Genomic DNA, 15,852 nt, shown 5'->3' on the forward strand with positions numbered 1-15,852 from the left:
CTGCATACTCGGCCAATGATGACGGAGGCAGCAGATCTACGAGTTTTCCCAGCTCCCCTAGCACCTTTGGCTGCATCCCTCAGGGCGCATAGGTTTATGGGTGTTGAGTCTGTCCAGCCTATCCATAACACAACTCTCGGAAACCAGGGGCTGAAATCGTACTTTCTCCAGCCTTCATCTCTAATCTCCAAGGTCTTGAACTCCAGAGGGCCATCCTTACTGGTAAAGACTGAGGCAAAAAAGACGTTCCATAATGCTGCATTTTCTGTGTCTTCTGTAACTAGGACACCCAACGGTACAGCATTAGCCCCACATTATGCTTACCTTGGTTTTCCTGCTGATATACATGAAGAAGCCCTTCTTCTTGTCCTTACGGAACTTGCCAGGCTCACTTTTAAGTTCACCTTGGCCTTCCTCCTTCTACCTCTGCATACAGTGACAATGCTCCTTTCGTTCTCCCCACTTGGACTGTCCCCTTTTCCACCTCCAGAAATTCTTCACCACGAAGGCTCTCAGACAATGTCACAGGTTACCCAGAGCACTCCTAGCCGCCCCATCCCTCACTAACGGCCTTTGACCACAAAAGGCCTTTCAGCTCACAAGGCCACCAGCAATCACCTCTGACACCTCCTATTCTCAGCACAAGAAGGCACGCAGGACATCCAGAAAAAAAGAGAACGCTGAAAAATCTTTCAAGAAAAGATAGAAATGATGCACAAACAGGGATTAAAGCAAAAACAGAGAAACAGAAAAGTGTCACAAGTATCCAAAAAGAGAATAACCAATGATGTCATCACATGAATACAATGACGTAATCAAACCACAAAACATACCAAAACCAAAACCACACAACCACTACTACAGCCCAACAGAAAGAAAAGGGACTTGCGCAGGAAGGGAAATCCAGCACAACACAACTGGAAAGAGACAGAGCCACAGAGGAAAAGCAGAAACCACAAAATACTCACCAGCAGCACAAGCGCCCCACATGTGGCTCCCCTGAGCTTTCCCACCTCCACAAACCACTATACCAAAACCCCGGCCGCCATAACCGGCACCAACCAAAACACAACCACAAAGCCCGGCCAAGGACTTCCCCACCCACAGCCACCCCAGAAAAGCCTCTTCCCCAGGAGCAACACAGACCCCAGCCCAAACTGGAAACCAGAACCGGCAAGCGGCCGCAAGAGGAAAGCGAGGAAGGGGAAAGCTGCGGTGCACCAGAGCCGCCACCCGGCACAACCTCCAGCACAGCGCCCACCCGCACCACCGCCGAGTCGACACGCAGCACGCTCCTGCCCAGCGCCCCGCAGGCAGCACCCACAGCCCCACCATGCCTGCGCCCGCAACCCCACAGCCCCGCCTGGGGCGCGGCGCCCCGGCGCTCGTGCTCCTCCTGACGGCTCTCGCCACCGGCCTCGCCTGCCACCACCGGCCTGCCAGCGATGACACCTTCCCCTGGCGCAGCCTCCAGCTCCTCCAGGCCATGGCTCCCAGCCCCACACCGCCCTGCCACCACCAGCAGGCGCCCCTCTTCCCCGACACCCTCCTGCACATCAGCCACCCGCAGCAAGCCGCCGCCACCGCCCTCCGCATCCTCCAGCACCTCTTCCACACCCTCAGCAGCCCCAGCACCCCCCAGCACTGGCACAACGAGCCACGGCACCAGCTCCTCAACAGCCTCCAGCACCGCATCCAGCACCTCCAGCGCTGCCTGCCGGACAACGCTACGCTCTTCCCGGGACAAGGGCCCCGCAACACACTGCTCACCATCAACAAATACTTCCGACACATCCAGGACTTCCTGCGCACCCACAACCACAGCGCCTGCGCCTGGGACCACGTCCGCCTCGAAGCTCGCCTCTGCTTCCAGCACCTGCACAACCTCACCCGCACCGGCCGCAATTAGCCCAGCAACCCCACGCTCCCGCACCGCCCCGACACCGGCACCACTGGGGCATCGCCCGCGCACACCCACCTCGGGCCTCCGCGCATCTCCTGCGCCCGCTGCTCCCTGACACAACTGCTCTATTTATTGGCACACGCTGCCACCTATTTATTCACCTATTTATTCACACCAAATAAAGACCTCTTGACAAAACGCCGCCACTGCCTCTGCAACCTGTTCCAGTGTTTCACCACTCTTACCGTAAATAACTATTTCCTTATGTCTAATGTGAGCTTTGCCTGGTTAAGGTTAAAACCTTCTCCTATGGTTACTGTTCCTGATGAAGAGTGCTTCTCCTGCATCCTCATAGGCCACCTTTACATACTGGAATGCTGCTGTGAGTTTTCCACACACCTTTTCTTCTCCAGGATGAACAGCCAAACTTTCTCGGCTTGTGTTCAGATGAGAGGTCTTTCTGTTTCCCTGATCATCCTTATTGCCTTCTCTGGACTTGCCTCAACAGCTCTTCATCCTTCTAATAATGAGGACACCAGAACTACACATATGCTCCGAGTATAGTTAAATCATTTATTTAGGGGTGTATTTTTCTATGGAGGTCCTAAACGCATCCTGGGGCTGAGGGTACCATGTATCAGATGAAGCTGCTAGTGGCATTGTTAGCCCAAACCCCATTACAGAGGGAGGGGGCAGCTACAACTGCTCTTGTTGACCTGTGGCAGTGTCTCACCACTCTCCTGGTAGAGAATTTCTTCAGGTGGAAAAGGGGAGAAGCCAGTGGATGACCTACAGGAACACTGTCAGAGTAGGCAGAAATACAGCGACAAAGACCAAGGCCCACTTAAAATTGAGTCTTGCGAAAGACATCAAGGACAACAAAAAGGGCTTATTTGAGTATTTCAGCAGCAAAAAGAATACAAGGAACATGTGGGGCCACTGCTAAATCTTACAGATGTCCTGGTAATAGAAGAGACATAGAGAAGGCCAAATTACTGAATGCCTTCTTTGCGTCAGTCTTTGCCACCAAGGATGGCCCTCAGGAGTCCCTGACCTCCAAGCTTAGAGATGAAGGTTGGGGAAAGGAAAACTTTCCCCCAGTCTTTAGAGAGCTGGGGTAGGGATAGGCTGGACAGACTCAATACCAATAAGCCCATGGCCCTGTCGGGATGCAGCCAAGAGTGCTGAGGGAGCCAGCAGAAGTTACTGCTCTGCTGCTTCCATCATCCTTGGGCAATCCTGGACAATGGGAGAGGTGTCCAAATGACTGGAGGAATGCCAATGTCATCCACCTATAGGAAACAGAAGGAGGACTCTGGACACCACCAGCCAGTCATCCTCACCTCTATCCCTGGAAAGGTGATGGAACAGGTCATTCTGGAGGTGATCCGCAAGCACGTACAAGAGGTATCTGGAAAGGCTGGATCTATGGGCTCTGGTCAATGGTATGAGATTCAACAGGCAGTCTCTCAGGTCCTGCACTTGGGCCACAACAACCCCATGAACGCTCCAGGCTTCGGGAAGAGTGGCTAGAAAGCTGCTCGCTGGAAAAGGACATGAAGGTGCTGACTGATGGACATGAACTTAAGCAGCCAGCGCCCAGGCAGCCAAGATGCCAACAGCATCCTGGCCTGTACCCGCAATAGTGTGGCAGCAGGACCAGGGCAGTGATCATCCCCCTGCACTGGGCACTGCTGGGGCTGCACCTCAAATCCTGTGTTCAGTTCTGGGCCCCTCACTACAGGAGAGAAATGGAGGTGCTGGAGCCGGGATGGAGAAGGGCAACGCAGCTGGTGAAGGCTCTGGAGAACAAGTGTGATGAGGAACGGCTGAGGGACCTCCGCAGGGGCGTAGTCTGGAGAAGAGAAGGCTCAGGGAGGACCTTATCGCTCTCTACAACTGCTTGAAAGGAGGTTACAGTGAGGTGGGGGACAATCTCTTCTCCCAGATTAAAAGTGACAGGACAAGAGGAAATGGCCTCAGGCTGTGCCACAGGAGGTTTACATGGGATATTGGGAACAATTTATTCACAGACAGTGTGTGGTCAGACACTGAACGCTTCCCAGGACAGTGCTGGAATCCCTGTCCCCGGAAGCATTCAGAAACTATGCAGACAAAGACATTAGCGACATGGTTTAGTGGTAGCCTTTGCAGTCCTGGGATGATACTTTGGTTTGACGTTCTATGTCTTTTCCAACCTAGCTCATTCCATGATGTATTTCTACAAAAGCCTGTCCCCAGCCTTCTTGTAAGCCTCTTGTCAGGCTTGAAAGGTCACTGGAAGGTCTCTCTGGAGCCTTCTCTCACCCACATGAACAGTTCTGTCAGGCTTTCCTCCTTGGAGAGGTGCTTCAAGCCTGTCATGCTGTTTGTGGCCCTGGTCTACGAGCAACCCAGCGGGTCCGTGCCTTTCCTGAGTGTGGATCCAGGGCTGATGATCCTAAGTCGCTGCAGAGTGGGGTGGGCACTGCAAAACCTTGAGAAGCCGAGGGCTGAAGAAATGCTTGTGCAGAGGATGGCTAAAGCCCATCAGAGGTTTCCCAAAGATGTGTTTGGAAGTGCGTCACTGGGGAAGTGGCAGAGGGAAGGGTGGGCACGGGCTCTGCAGAGCCCTGTTTGGAGCAGGCCTTGGAGTAGGTGTTGGGCAGACGTGGCTTCCCCCCACTCAAGAAGAGCTTGCTGTGCAGGTGAGACACTTCCTAAGCTCACCTATGAGGGTTTTATTTGAGACAGTGTCAAAAGCCTTGCTGAACTCAAGGTCAACAACATGCACTATTCTCCACTTGTCAACCCATCTTGCCATGTCATCATAAAAGGCTCTTAGTTTGCCCAAGCATGATCTACCCTTGGTGAATCCATGCCGACTACTTCTCAGAATCTTATTTCCTTTAACATCCTTGGTTCTGAATACCAGAATGACCTATTCCATCACCTATCCAGGGATGGAGATCAGCCTGAAATGGCCGGTGTTTTCCCACAACCTCTTTCTTCTCCTTTCGATAGACAGAGTAACCCTGGTCTTCTCCAGTCATTGGGCACCTCTCCTGTTCTGCATACTCGGCCAATGATGATGGAGGCAGCAGATCTACAAGGTTTCCCAGCTCCCCTAGCACCTTTGGCTGCATCCCTCAGGGACCATAGGTTTATGGGTGTTGAGTCTGTCCAGCCTATCCATAACACAACTCTCGGAAACCAGGGGCTGACATCGTACTTTCTCCAGCCTTCATCTCTAATCTCCAAGGTCTGCAACTCCAGAGGGCCATCCTTACTGGTAAAGACTGAGGCAAAAGAAGATGTTCCATAATGCTGCATTTTCTGTGTCTTCTGTAACTAGGACACCCAATGATACAGCATTAGCCCCACAGTATACTTACCTTGTTTTTCCTGCTGATATACATGAAGAAGCCCTTCTTCTTGTCCTAATGGAACTTGCCAGGCTCACTTTTAAGTTCACCTTGGCCTTCCTCCTTCTACCTCTGCATACAGTGACAATGCTCCTTTCGTTCTCCCCACTTGGACTGTCCCCTTTTCCACCTCCAGAAATTCTTCACCATGAAGGTTCTCAGACAATGTCACAGGTTACCCAGAGCACTCCTAGCCACCCCATCCCTCACTAACGGCCTTTGACCACAAAAGGCCTTTCAGCTCACAAGGCCACCAGCAATCACCTCTGACACCTCCTATTCTCAGCACAAGAAGGCACGCAGGACATCCAGAAAAAAAGAGAACGCTGAAAAATCTTTCAAGAGAAGATAGAAATGATGCACAAACAGGGATTAAAGCAAAAACAGAGAAACAGAAAAGTGTCACAAATATCCAAAAAGAGAATAACCAATGATGTCATCACATGAATACAATGACGTAATCACACCATAAAACATACCAAAACCAAAACCAAACAACCACTACTACAGCCCAACAAAAAGAAAAGGGACTTGCGCAGGAAGGGAAATCCAGCACAACACAACTGGAAAGAGACAGAGCCACAGAGGAAAAGCAGAAACCACAAAATACTCACCAGCAGCACAAGCGCCCCACATGTGGCTCCCCTGAGCTTTCCCACCTCCACAAACCACTATACCAAAACCCCGGCCGCCATAACCGGCACCAACCAAAACACAACCACAAAGCCTGGCCAAGGACTTCCCCACCCACAGCCACCCCGGAAAAGCCTCTTCCCCAGGAGCAACACAGACCCCAGCCCAAACTGGAAACCAGAACCGGCAAGCGGCTGCAAGAGGAAAGCGAGGAGAGGGGCAAGTCTTTGGGCTGATTCACCACATAAAGCTGCCACCCGGCACAACCTCCAGCACAGCGCCCACCCGCACCACCGCCGAGTTCATCAGCACGCTCCTGCCCAGCGCCCCGCAGGGATCCGTCCCACAGCCCCACCATGCCTGCGCCCGCAACCCCACAGCCCCGCCCTGGCGCGCGGCGCCCCGGCGCTCGTGCTCCTCCTGACGGCTCGCCACCGGCCTCGCCTGCCACCACCGGCCTGCCAGCGATGACACCTTCCCCTGGCGCAGCCTCCAGCTCCTCCAGGCCATGGCTCCCAGCCCCACACCGCCCTGCCACCACCAGCAGGCGCCCCTCTTCCCCAACACCCTCCTGCACATCAGCCACCCGCAGCAAGCCGCCGCCACCGCCCTCCGCATCCTCCAGCACCTCTTCCACACCCTCAGCAGCCCCAGCACCCCCCAGCACTGGCACAACGAGCCACGGCACCAGCTCCTCAACAGCCTCCAGCACCGCATCCAGCACCTCCAGCGCTGCCTGCCGGACAACGCCACGCTCTTCCCAGGACAAGGGCCCCGCAACACGCTGCTCACCATCAACAAATACTTCCGACACATCCAGGACTTCCTGCGCACCCACAACCACAGCGCCTGCGCCTGGGACCACGTCCGCCTCGAAGCTCGCCTCTGCTTCCAGCACCTGCACAACCTCACCCGCACCGGCCGCAATTAGCCCAGCCACCCCACGCTCCCGCACCGCCCCGACACCGGCACCACTGGGGCAGCGCCCGCGCACACCCACCTCGGGCCTCCGCGCGTCTCCTGCGCCCGCTGCTCCCCGACACAACTGCTCTATTTATTGGCACACGCTGCCACCTATTTATTCACCTATTTATTCACACCAAATAAAGACCTCTTGACAAAACGCCGTCACTGCCTCTGCAACCTGTTCCAGTGTTTCACCACTCTTACCGTAAATAACTATTTCTTTATATCCAATGTGAGCTTTGCCTGTTTAAGGTTAAAACCTTCTCCTCTGGTTATTGTTCCTGATGAAGAGTGCTTCTCCTGCATCCTCATAGGCCACCTTTACATACCGGAATGCTGCTGTGAGTTTTCCACGCAGCTTTTCTTCTCCAGGATGAACAGCCCAACTTTCTCGGCCTCTGTTCATATGGGAGGTCTTTCTGTTCCCCTGATCATCCTTATTGCCTTCTCTGGACTTGCCTCAACAGCTCTTCATCCTTCCAATATTGAGGACACCAGAACTACACACAGTGCTCCGAGTGTAGTTAAATCGTTTATTTAGGGGTGTATTTTTCTATGGAGGTCGGTGATTTCCCGGAACCTCTTTCTTGCTCTTTCGATAGACAGAGTAACCCTGGTCTACTCCAGTCATTGGGCACCTCTCCTGTTCCGCATACTCAGCCATACTCTTGACAAAATGCCGGCACTGCTTCTCTTCTCACAAGCGTACCAACCTCTCCTTCGGCCGTCGGGAGGCCACTTCTCCCCAGCACCTTCTCGAAGCCCTGCTCCAAACAGGGATCTGCACACCCCCATGCCCACACTTGCACCTGACACCTCTCCAATAAGGCACTTCACAACACCTCTTTGGAAAGCCTCTGACAGAGTTCAGCCATTCTCTGCACAAGCAATTCTCTGACATTTGCATCCTCAATGTCTTCCACCCAGCCCACTTCAGACCCAACAAGAAGCACCGCCTCTGGTCTACTCACTACACGCAAGGCAGAGACCTCTTGTGCTGCTCCCATGGCAGGAGCACGAACACCACCACAGGCTTGGAACACAGCTCTGAGCAGGAAAGGCCAAGAGTGTTGGGCGTGTGGACAAGGGAAGACTCCAGGGAGAAGTTCCAGTGGCCTTTAAGGGGCTTAACGAGAACCATGGGGACAGGCCTTCGAACAGGGCCAGGCCTTTGTATAGGGCCTGTCGCCATCGGATAAGGAGCAAGGCTTTCACACCAACAAGACCGACATTCAGGCGATCTACACTATTTACCATGACACTGCTAAAAATCTCCAAGTGGTTTCTCAGAGAAATGGGAGACGCCCCGTTCCCCGAAACATTCCAGCTCGGGCTCCTCATGGCCCAGAGACACCTCATCTGGTGAAAGGGGATCTGCTCAGTGCTTGGCAGCTGGAACACACAGAACTGGCAAAATCACTCCCAACCCAGCCCAAGCCATGCTGTGCCTCTAGGAAGCACAGGCATGGCACAGAGCCCTTGCATGAGGCCACCTTTGGCTACTCCGGCCTCTTCACCCACCTGCCACAACAACTCTCTGTCTGCGCTGCTTGACAGCCTCTCTGCTGCACCAACTCTTGTAGGGCAACACGCACAAGGGCCCAGCCATGCACATCCACCATGGCCCTGCCTCCTGCACTGATGGCACCTGGCAACGCCAGATCATCCTGCACCTTCCACCACCCCACATCATCCTGCATGTTCCAGAATCCCAACCACAGCAAGCAACAACACAACACTGCCAGACATCACTGTGGTTCCCAGCTCAACAATGCCCTGACACTACCACCAGCGCCACACATGCGTTTCCCTGCTCCAAAAGCTTGCAGAACTCACAATCACATAATCACTGAATCAGTAGCGTTGGAAGGGATCTCTGGAGATCATCCAGTACAACCTTCTGCCAAGGCATGGCCACCTAAAGCAGGTTACACAGGGATGCATCCAGGCGTGTTTGTAATGTCTCCAGAGAAAGAGACTCCAGTACCACCCTGGCTGGCCTGTTACAGTGGTCTACAACCTTCAGCATAAAGATTGTCTTCCTTCTCTTGTGGTGTAACAACTTTTTTTTTTGTTTATGACCCTTGCTCCTTGTCCTGTTGCTGGGCATCACTGAAAAGAGTGCAGCACCATCCTCCTGGCACCTGCTTTCCAGATATTGTAGAACTTAGTGTTATATCCAGCCACACTAACAACATGAATCCTACCATTTTCTCTAGTTCATCCTTACTCTTTCTCTTAATGGAGAGGTTAAGAATCTTTTCTCCTGCTGCTTTCCTGTCTTTATTTTAGATTATGCATTTCCATTAATTTATTTCTTTTCATTTGCTCTAGCTACAGATATAGAACACATCAATAATTTTCAGCTGCTGGCCTCTTGGAGCTTAAATTTCCATTAAGAGTCATGCTTAGCTCCAGCCCCTTGCATGACTCTGTGGTCCATCTATGTAGAGAAAAGCACTCCTGCCCAGAGAGCAACAGAAAATGAAGAAACATCTGGGGAATGCAGGCTGATGGAAGTGAACAGCAATCCTATAAAAGATCCTACCAATGCAACCATGTGTGTCGGGGTTGCAAGGCAAGGTTTTTCTAGCTTTGCTATTCTTTTCAGCTTACAGTTGTTCCAAGGATCATGCCTCATTGGCTATCTTCAGCAATGTGCATGGCTGTATTCTTTTAATTCAGGATGTGCAGGTGGGCAGGGTTTTTCTGCAACATCCCTGTACCCATCTTTGACTATGTAACTCTGATTGTCCCCAGACTCCACGTGAAAGACCCAGTACTGACCTGGACCTTTAATTATTGCATTCACCCAGTGATACTTCTTTTCCAGATCCTGACTTATTGCTCCATTTTTGCCTTCCCCCCGCCCCAATAAACTTCAGCATTTTATCTTGTGACTTCTCAGTTACATACTACCTGACTGTCTCTCCCCAAGATCCCTGTCCTACTTTCCTGAAAACAAAATTCTTTGCCTTTCTGCAACCTAGGCTGAGGATCATTTGTCAATCTGTCTGGGAGCTCAGTGTCTCTAACATGCCATTTACATTCTGGATCTGGTAAGAAAGAAAACTTCCTATACTCTCCCTCCTGCAGCTCACCTGCATTTATTGCCATGATATGCATACAAAGATCTCCACCTATGAGCACCTTCAACACCAGGAGCACCTACTGGCTATCAATTTGTGTACTTGGTGTTCAACCTTACCTGCTGGCAAAACTAAACATTCACACTCTGATTTAAACTAGATTTTAGAAGACCTCATACTGCTGCTACAACAATAGAAAATTTCACCACTCAAAAGGACAGACCATACTTGCTGTTTACAGAATTTCCAGATGACAAATGCATGATGCAACAGCTGCTCTGTATCAATTTGTACCACCCAGAGAAACTGTTTGTGAATATTTAATAAAACAGAACATAAAATAGAAAGATAAGGTCTTAACCACCACTAAACGAACAAGTTTGTGTTCAACAAACTGAACACAATTGATCAACACTGAAGATAACTTGTTTAAATGTAAATAAATTATGTCATTTACTTACCATTGGCAGCCTGGATTGAAGCATTTGAAGATCATCATAACCATAAATCTGCTTAAAGACAGATAAAAATACAACATCATTATAGCACTTTTCTCTGACCAGTTTGTGGCTTTAAACAGGAGCTTGACTTAGGCCCAGTCTATTTTAAAGGTGTACATCTATACATTGCGTTGTGCCACCACAGCATGCTGTAGCATTTTAAGGCTGGTACTTAAAATGGCTTGTCACTCTGATGTTTCTTGACGAGAGCAGTCCTCTGAGGAGAGCTTGACTGTCCTGCCTTCAACACTGTTTCTACAGATGCATCTTTCATCAACACGTAAAAAATCTACAGGGCATTCAGATTTGGGCGTAAGAGAATCAGCCTTCTTAGAAGTAATGATTGCAGCAGAGAATAGCAGGAATTGTTATTTTATGACTAGACCACAAAGAGACCTATGGTATCCCCTTGTATTCAGTGTGATACAGAAAGATGAAGTTTCCAATTCAAAATAACAGATAACAAAAAATGTATTGATCCTGGTCAAGCACCAAGCAGCTATGTGCAATCTTTCAAAGTATGGCAGACAGGACACATGGAACATTTCAACTCTTACTACAGAAAATCTATTCCGCTATCACAAACCTGAACAAGTGTAATTCTACTAAAACGGCCTAAAAACTGATAGCACTGAAAAGCACAACAACATGCACATTTAGCTTCAACAGCAGCCAATCAGGTCTGTACAAACACTTCTGCAGTTTACTATCAACAGTAACTACCCTCCCAGAATACAATTCATACATCCTTCAGCATTTGGAACAGCAATTCCAGGTGCAACATGTGCCAACATTAATGCCTTGGCATAGACAGCAGCAGGTCTGGAGGGCCCACTTGCACTAAGAGTTAAGCAGTCAAGGACAGAACAATTAAATTGCTTACTGGGTAGGCAGGCAGAAGTCCTCCAGGTCCCACAATATACTGGTTATGCAACAAGGGTGGTACACCTTGGGGCAGGTTTGGGGGAGCTTTGCCTGCAGAATCAAAATACAGATACTTTAACAAGCCTCTAGAGAAGATAAGGCTTCAGCATCGAGACAAAATCTCTCACAAGCCCTGGCGGCTGCACTGTGATAGCTTAGCAGACCTAAGTAGAATAATTTTGTGCTGGTTGATGAAAACACTCAAAATAGGCTGAAGGGTTTAACTGTGCCTCAAGGCAGGAAAAGTACAGGCGACTTAGAACTGAAAGCAGTCCCAGCACAGAACAGTCTCATTCTGTCATTTACTTTCTCCAAGGGGATTACAAGAATTACAGAAACTTCTTCCTTCCTCACTCCTTTCCTGAAAGCAAAATTCAGGCATTGTTCTCAATCTAAGAGAGCAAATTCTCCCGTTTTCTGCTCTGTCAACACATTCTCCCTTAACACCAGCAGCAGACTGGAAAGCACTACATGTTGCCAGACTACTTTCCATGGGTGACTTACTGCAACTGAGAATAGCAACAAGAGGAAGACTGAAACAGTTTATGTTGCCTCCATGAAGCAGGGCTAGGAAGCAGGCAATGAAAAAAAAAAAAAAGGCACTTTGGAAAGTCATCACCCTTCATCTACAAAGTATGGGAAATCCTTCCATAAGTAAGCTTGATCTTAATATCTGAATCATTCACTTCCCTCCACAGGATTTCCATTTAGCACTTAAGTTGCTTACAGAGAAACGAGAGAATTTATCATTGCTTCCACTTCAGTGCAAGAGGCCTCCCCACCTTTCTCTCTCTGTGGGCCCTTTTTCTGAAGTACTGTTTGCTGTGAAATGATCCAGACACCAGACACTTTTTCTTTCTGTACATGTGGCAGTAGGGATATGGCATATGATAATGAGGACACTGCAGTATATACCAATACTCGCAAATGAATTCAAGTCACAGAGAAGGCTGAAATTAAACCTAAGGTGAACTCACAGCCAAAAGCTGATCACAACCTGTAACACAAACTGTGTGAATCTCTTAGACCAAGATTTCCAAAGTCAGAACTGCATTGGTGTCTACTTATCAAACTCTTTGGGGATGGAATGTGCTATATAAATGCCACATAACACCCTAAGAAATATTTCAAATACACAGAACCAGACAACTTTATTTTATAAGCCAGCAAATTAAGCAAGCTGAAAATGCTAGTCGAGAGTGTGGATTTCTCAGCGTAGTTATGGCTGGTGAGATGCTCAACTGACAGCCCTGCCGACTGAAGTCCTCTGTCTATCCACGCGATCTGTTAATATTGCAAACCTGAAGACACTAAGGGAGCTGCTCGTGTGGTAGCAGTTGGTATGGACACACTGGAAACGCTCAGGCCAAGGCTGTTTGTAGTGTTCATACTGCTTGCCATGCTGACAACTGAAGAGGTGGTGCTAGTGGCTGAGGTTGAAACAGTTGAAAAGGTTGTTGAAGGCTGGAGCGAACTTGTGTTCTCAACACTAGTGTGCTAGAAAGGAGACAGAAAGAATGATAATCACAGAGCAAATAAACCACAGTGGAAGATGTTGGGGTGATGACCAACCATCAAAAAAACCCCAATAATCTTTAAAGTAGTAGCAGCACATGCAAAAGATAAGCATTATCTATATACCAAGGAAGCAACTAAGTTGCATGCTTGTGATTTTAAGTATTCAAATAAAATTATTAAATTCAAATCACTACGTCATCGCAAAATTATTCTATAGTAACTGAAACGCCACTCCATCACATCATTTCTTGCCCTTCGCCTGTACACTCCTTTAAGCTAGTACTTGTTATGAAAAATAAACTCCTATATTCTTTCAAAAGACTGTATTTGTTTCCAAATGCGCTTGTGGAATTTAGAAGATTAAAACTGCAGTACCCCACACAGAGTTAGCATGGTAAACAAGCTCAGAGCAGATGTACTGCACGAACAAATGAGGATAAGAGCTTCTCTTTTAAATCCAGCACCTCAAGAGTGCCTCAGCTGTAAGCTGATCACACTTGCAAAACAGTGTCATCAACACACAGAAGCCAAAATAACTCTTGACAACAGAAAAGATGGATGTCTGATTAAGTGTGAACCTTCAAGTTACGTACTCCATAGGGATGGAGCATTACAAACCAAAATAGAGGCATAAAGAAAAGTAATAACCTATCTGCAGACCCCAAATGGAATTGTACAGAAATACCCCATCACAGAACAAGGCCATGTTTCTGACCTTTGTTTGTGGATCCTCATCTATAGCACTGTGTTCACTACCATTTGAACAAATGCATTAAATAGACAGGTGATAACAATGCCACATGGTAAACTCACAATCATCTGTCATGAGACATTTGTCATGACATGTATCATGCAACCACCTGTATTTTGCCAGCTAACCTCTGGAGTGCAGATTGCTAGACATTAACAGTCCACGTTTTTGAAGCAGTTTCAGACAGCCACTTCTAAAGATTTATTTCCCCTCCTGAGTGTATTTGCTGCAAGAAATTCTTTCTTTATTCCATTCCCCCTTGCTGGCACGAAGTTTTCATCTGCAGCTGTGTCACTGGCAAGTCTGCAACAGCCATTCCTGACCTAATACAAATCACAAGTGGTAAAGACTTTTTTACCACTAGAGGGCTGGCAGTCCTTATTCCCTGAGATAAGGCTCTTGCTTTGGTTCAGAGGGTAGTGGGGCACAATGAACTTTAAGAGAGAGGGCCTTAATAATCAGATAAACTGACCATATGCCAAACATCTGTTGAAATCCAAATAGGTCTTACCACGTGTGATGCACCTGAAGACAACACTGAGGCAGGGGAGAGGCTGCTCTGATGATTGGAAAGGGAGCTATAAAAAAATTGCAAAGGATTGCCAAAATTATTTTTTCCAGAACTGTTTTTAATATATATATTTTATATATATGAACACATATGTAAACAGAGTAGGTAATAGGATATTAGTTAAAAGAACAAAACTTGTAGATGCATGTATACATAAACACACCATAGGATATTAGAGAAAATTGTGCATATATACACACCGCTACAGACATTTTTCCTTTAAATTAGTATCCTACTACTTAAAAAAAAAAGTTGAAGAACAGAGACAAATACTATAAACAAGAAACATCTGAAACATCAATAATCTGTATTTATCAATTCACTATATTTTTAGAAAAACAACAGTCGCTTCAGGAATTATGTAGCAACAACACCAAGACACTTAAAATCCAAACCCAGAAGATACACAGAAAAGGAAGTTTGTGTCTCATTCTTTTCCTAAGGATCTGCTGCTGCTTGCCACAGGGCACAGGTATTAATTAGGTGAGGCAGTGCTTTGTTTTATTATGTTTTTTCTCACATTTTAACCTGCCTAAGTTTAGTTCAACCACTCAAAGCTTTAGTACCACATTTTTCCCCCTATCTGAGCAAGCCTGTGAACTTCTGGCACCACCAACATTCATTTATAATCCCAAGGCCTTTAAGTGTCTCCCTGAAAGGTGACTGAAACTGGTTCTTAAACATTTACACTGATAAAACTTACACTTTACATTCGAGGTCAAGAACATAACTTAATGTACAGTATGGAATAAATATAATGAACTCTGAACAAAGGCAAACCAAAGCCATAAAAATACATATGATTTGGTGCTCAAGAAACTCCTCCTCATGTGGAATCAGAGGCATGAAAATCCTAATCATAACAAATACTTAAGTTTTCTCTATGGAAATAGCCACAAGAAAATACATCAGTTTTTGTAACAAAGCTGCGGGCTAAAGTATATTCCCTAACTTAAAGGTAAACACTTCCGGCTGCTTTTCAAGGTGTGGGACCAGAATAAATCTCAGCAGTTTCATAGATTAATGTTACTGCCATTCTCTAAGACTGCTCCCCATCTGCAAGAATTACAATGGCATCACTTCAGGCAGCAAGGAAAGAAATAGTTCATTCCAACATGCAGTTTTAAACTGCTCCTTCACCACTCTCCCCAGCTCTTCTAAAAAGCCTTAATCCAGTTTCTGATCTATGGTAGAGACACATACAGCAGCCACAAGCACAATCAAATCGACATGCTTAGAATTCAGGCATCATCTTTTCATGGCACTTGTTATCTCCCTAGAAGCATTACCCCTCCATTTAAAATTTCTATCAATGTTTACAGCTTTTCAACAAACGTGAGGACATGATGTTAATGTGAATGGAAAAATTCTTGTTATTTGACATATTTAGCATTTTATTAAATAGAAAACACTAGTGTATTGAATCAACAATGTCCTAGCTGTGAAACAGGAAAAAAACCCTTGCTACCCCACCAAATTAGTTTCCTACATTAACAAATACACTATGAAGGTGAGCATTAAAAATACAGCTCAACCAGTACAACCTCAGGATGTTACCTGCCTGAGGATGAAGCTCATGTAATAAGTACTGAG

At 47.6% G+C, this 15,852-nt stretch overlaps 4 protein-coding genes across 4 annotated transcripts in view; 3 read left to right on the forward strand and 1 right to left on the reverse strand.

Annotated features, from left to right (window-relative positions):
• Positions 1 to 15,852, forward strand: part of NUDT2 (nudix hydrolase 2) — a 414,951-nt gene that overhangs the window by 191,412 nt on the left and 207,687 nt on the right. The window lies entirely within an intron of this gene.
• UBAP2 (ubiquitin associated protein 2) overlaps positions 1 to 15,852 on the reverse strand; it is a 101,197-nt gene that overhangs the window by 33,476 nt on the left and 51,869 nt on the right. The window contains exons 17-20 of the mRNA XM_061369033.1: positions 14,200 to 14,266; positions 12,721 to 12,916; positions 11,379 to 11,470; positions 10,457 to 10,504 (exon numbers count right to left, since the gene is read on the reverse strand). Of these exons, the coding sequence (XP_061225017.1) occupies positions 10,457 to 10,504; positions 11,379 to 11,470; positions 12,721 to 12,916; positions 14,200 to 14,266 (403 nt within the window). The remainder of the gene's footprint in view (positions 1 to 10,456; positions 10,505 to 11,378; positions 11,471 to 12,720; positions 12,917 to 14,199; positions 14,267 to 15,852) is intronic.
• LOC133220711 (interferon-like) lies at positions 1,334 to 1,909 on the forward strand. The gene has a single exon (XM_061369002.1). It carries the CDS (start codon positions 1,334 to 1,336, stop codon positions 1,907 to 1,909), a length of 576 nt encoding a protein of 191 aa, XP_061224986.1.
• LOC133220712 (interferon-like) lies at positions 6,297 to 6,871 on the forward strand. The gene is given in 3 exon segments (XM_061369003.1): positions 6,297 to 6,326; positions 6,328 to 6,368; positions 6,370 to 6,871. Coding segments are annotated over 3 exon segments (573 nt in total).

This window comes from Neopsephotus bourkii, unplaced genomic scaffold (assembly GCF_033783945.1).
Source record: "Neopsephotus bourkii isolate Nb327-2 ecotype Australia unplaced genomic scaffold, CSIRO-AGI_Nbou_v1 NB_1471, whole genome shotgun sequence".
NCBI classification, from domain to species: Eukaryota; Metazoa; Chordata; class Aves; order Psittaciformes; family Psittacidae; genus Neopsephotus; species Neopsephotus bourkii.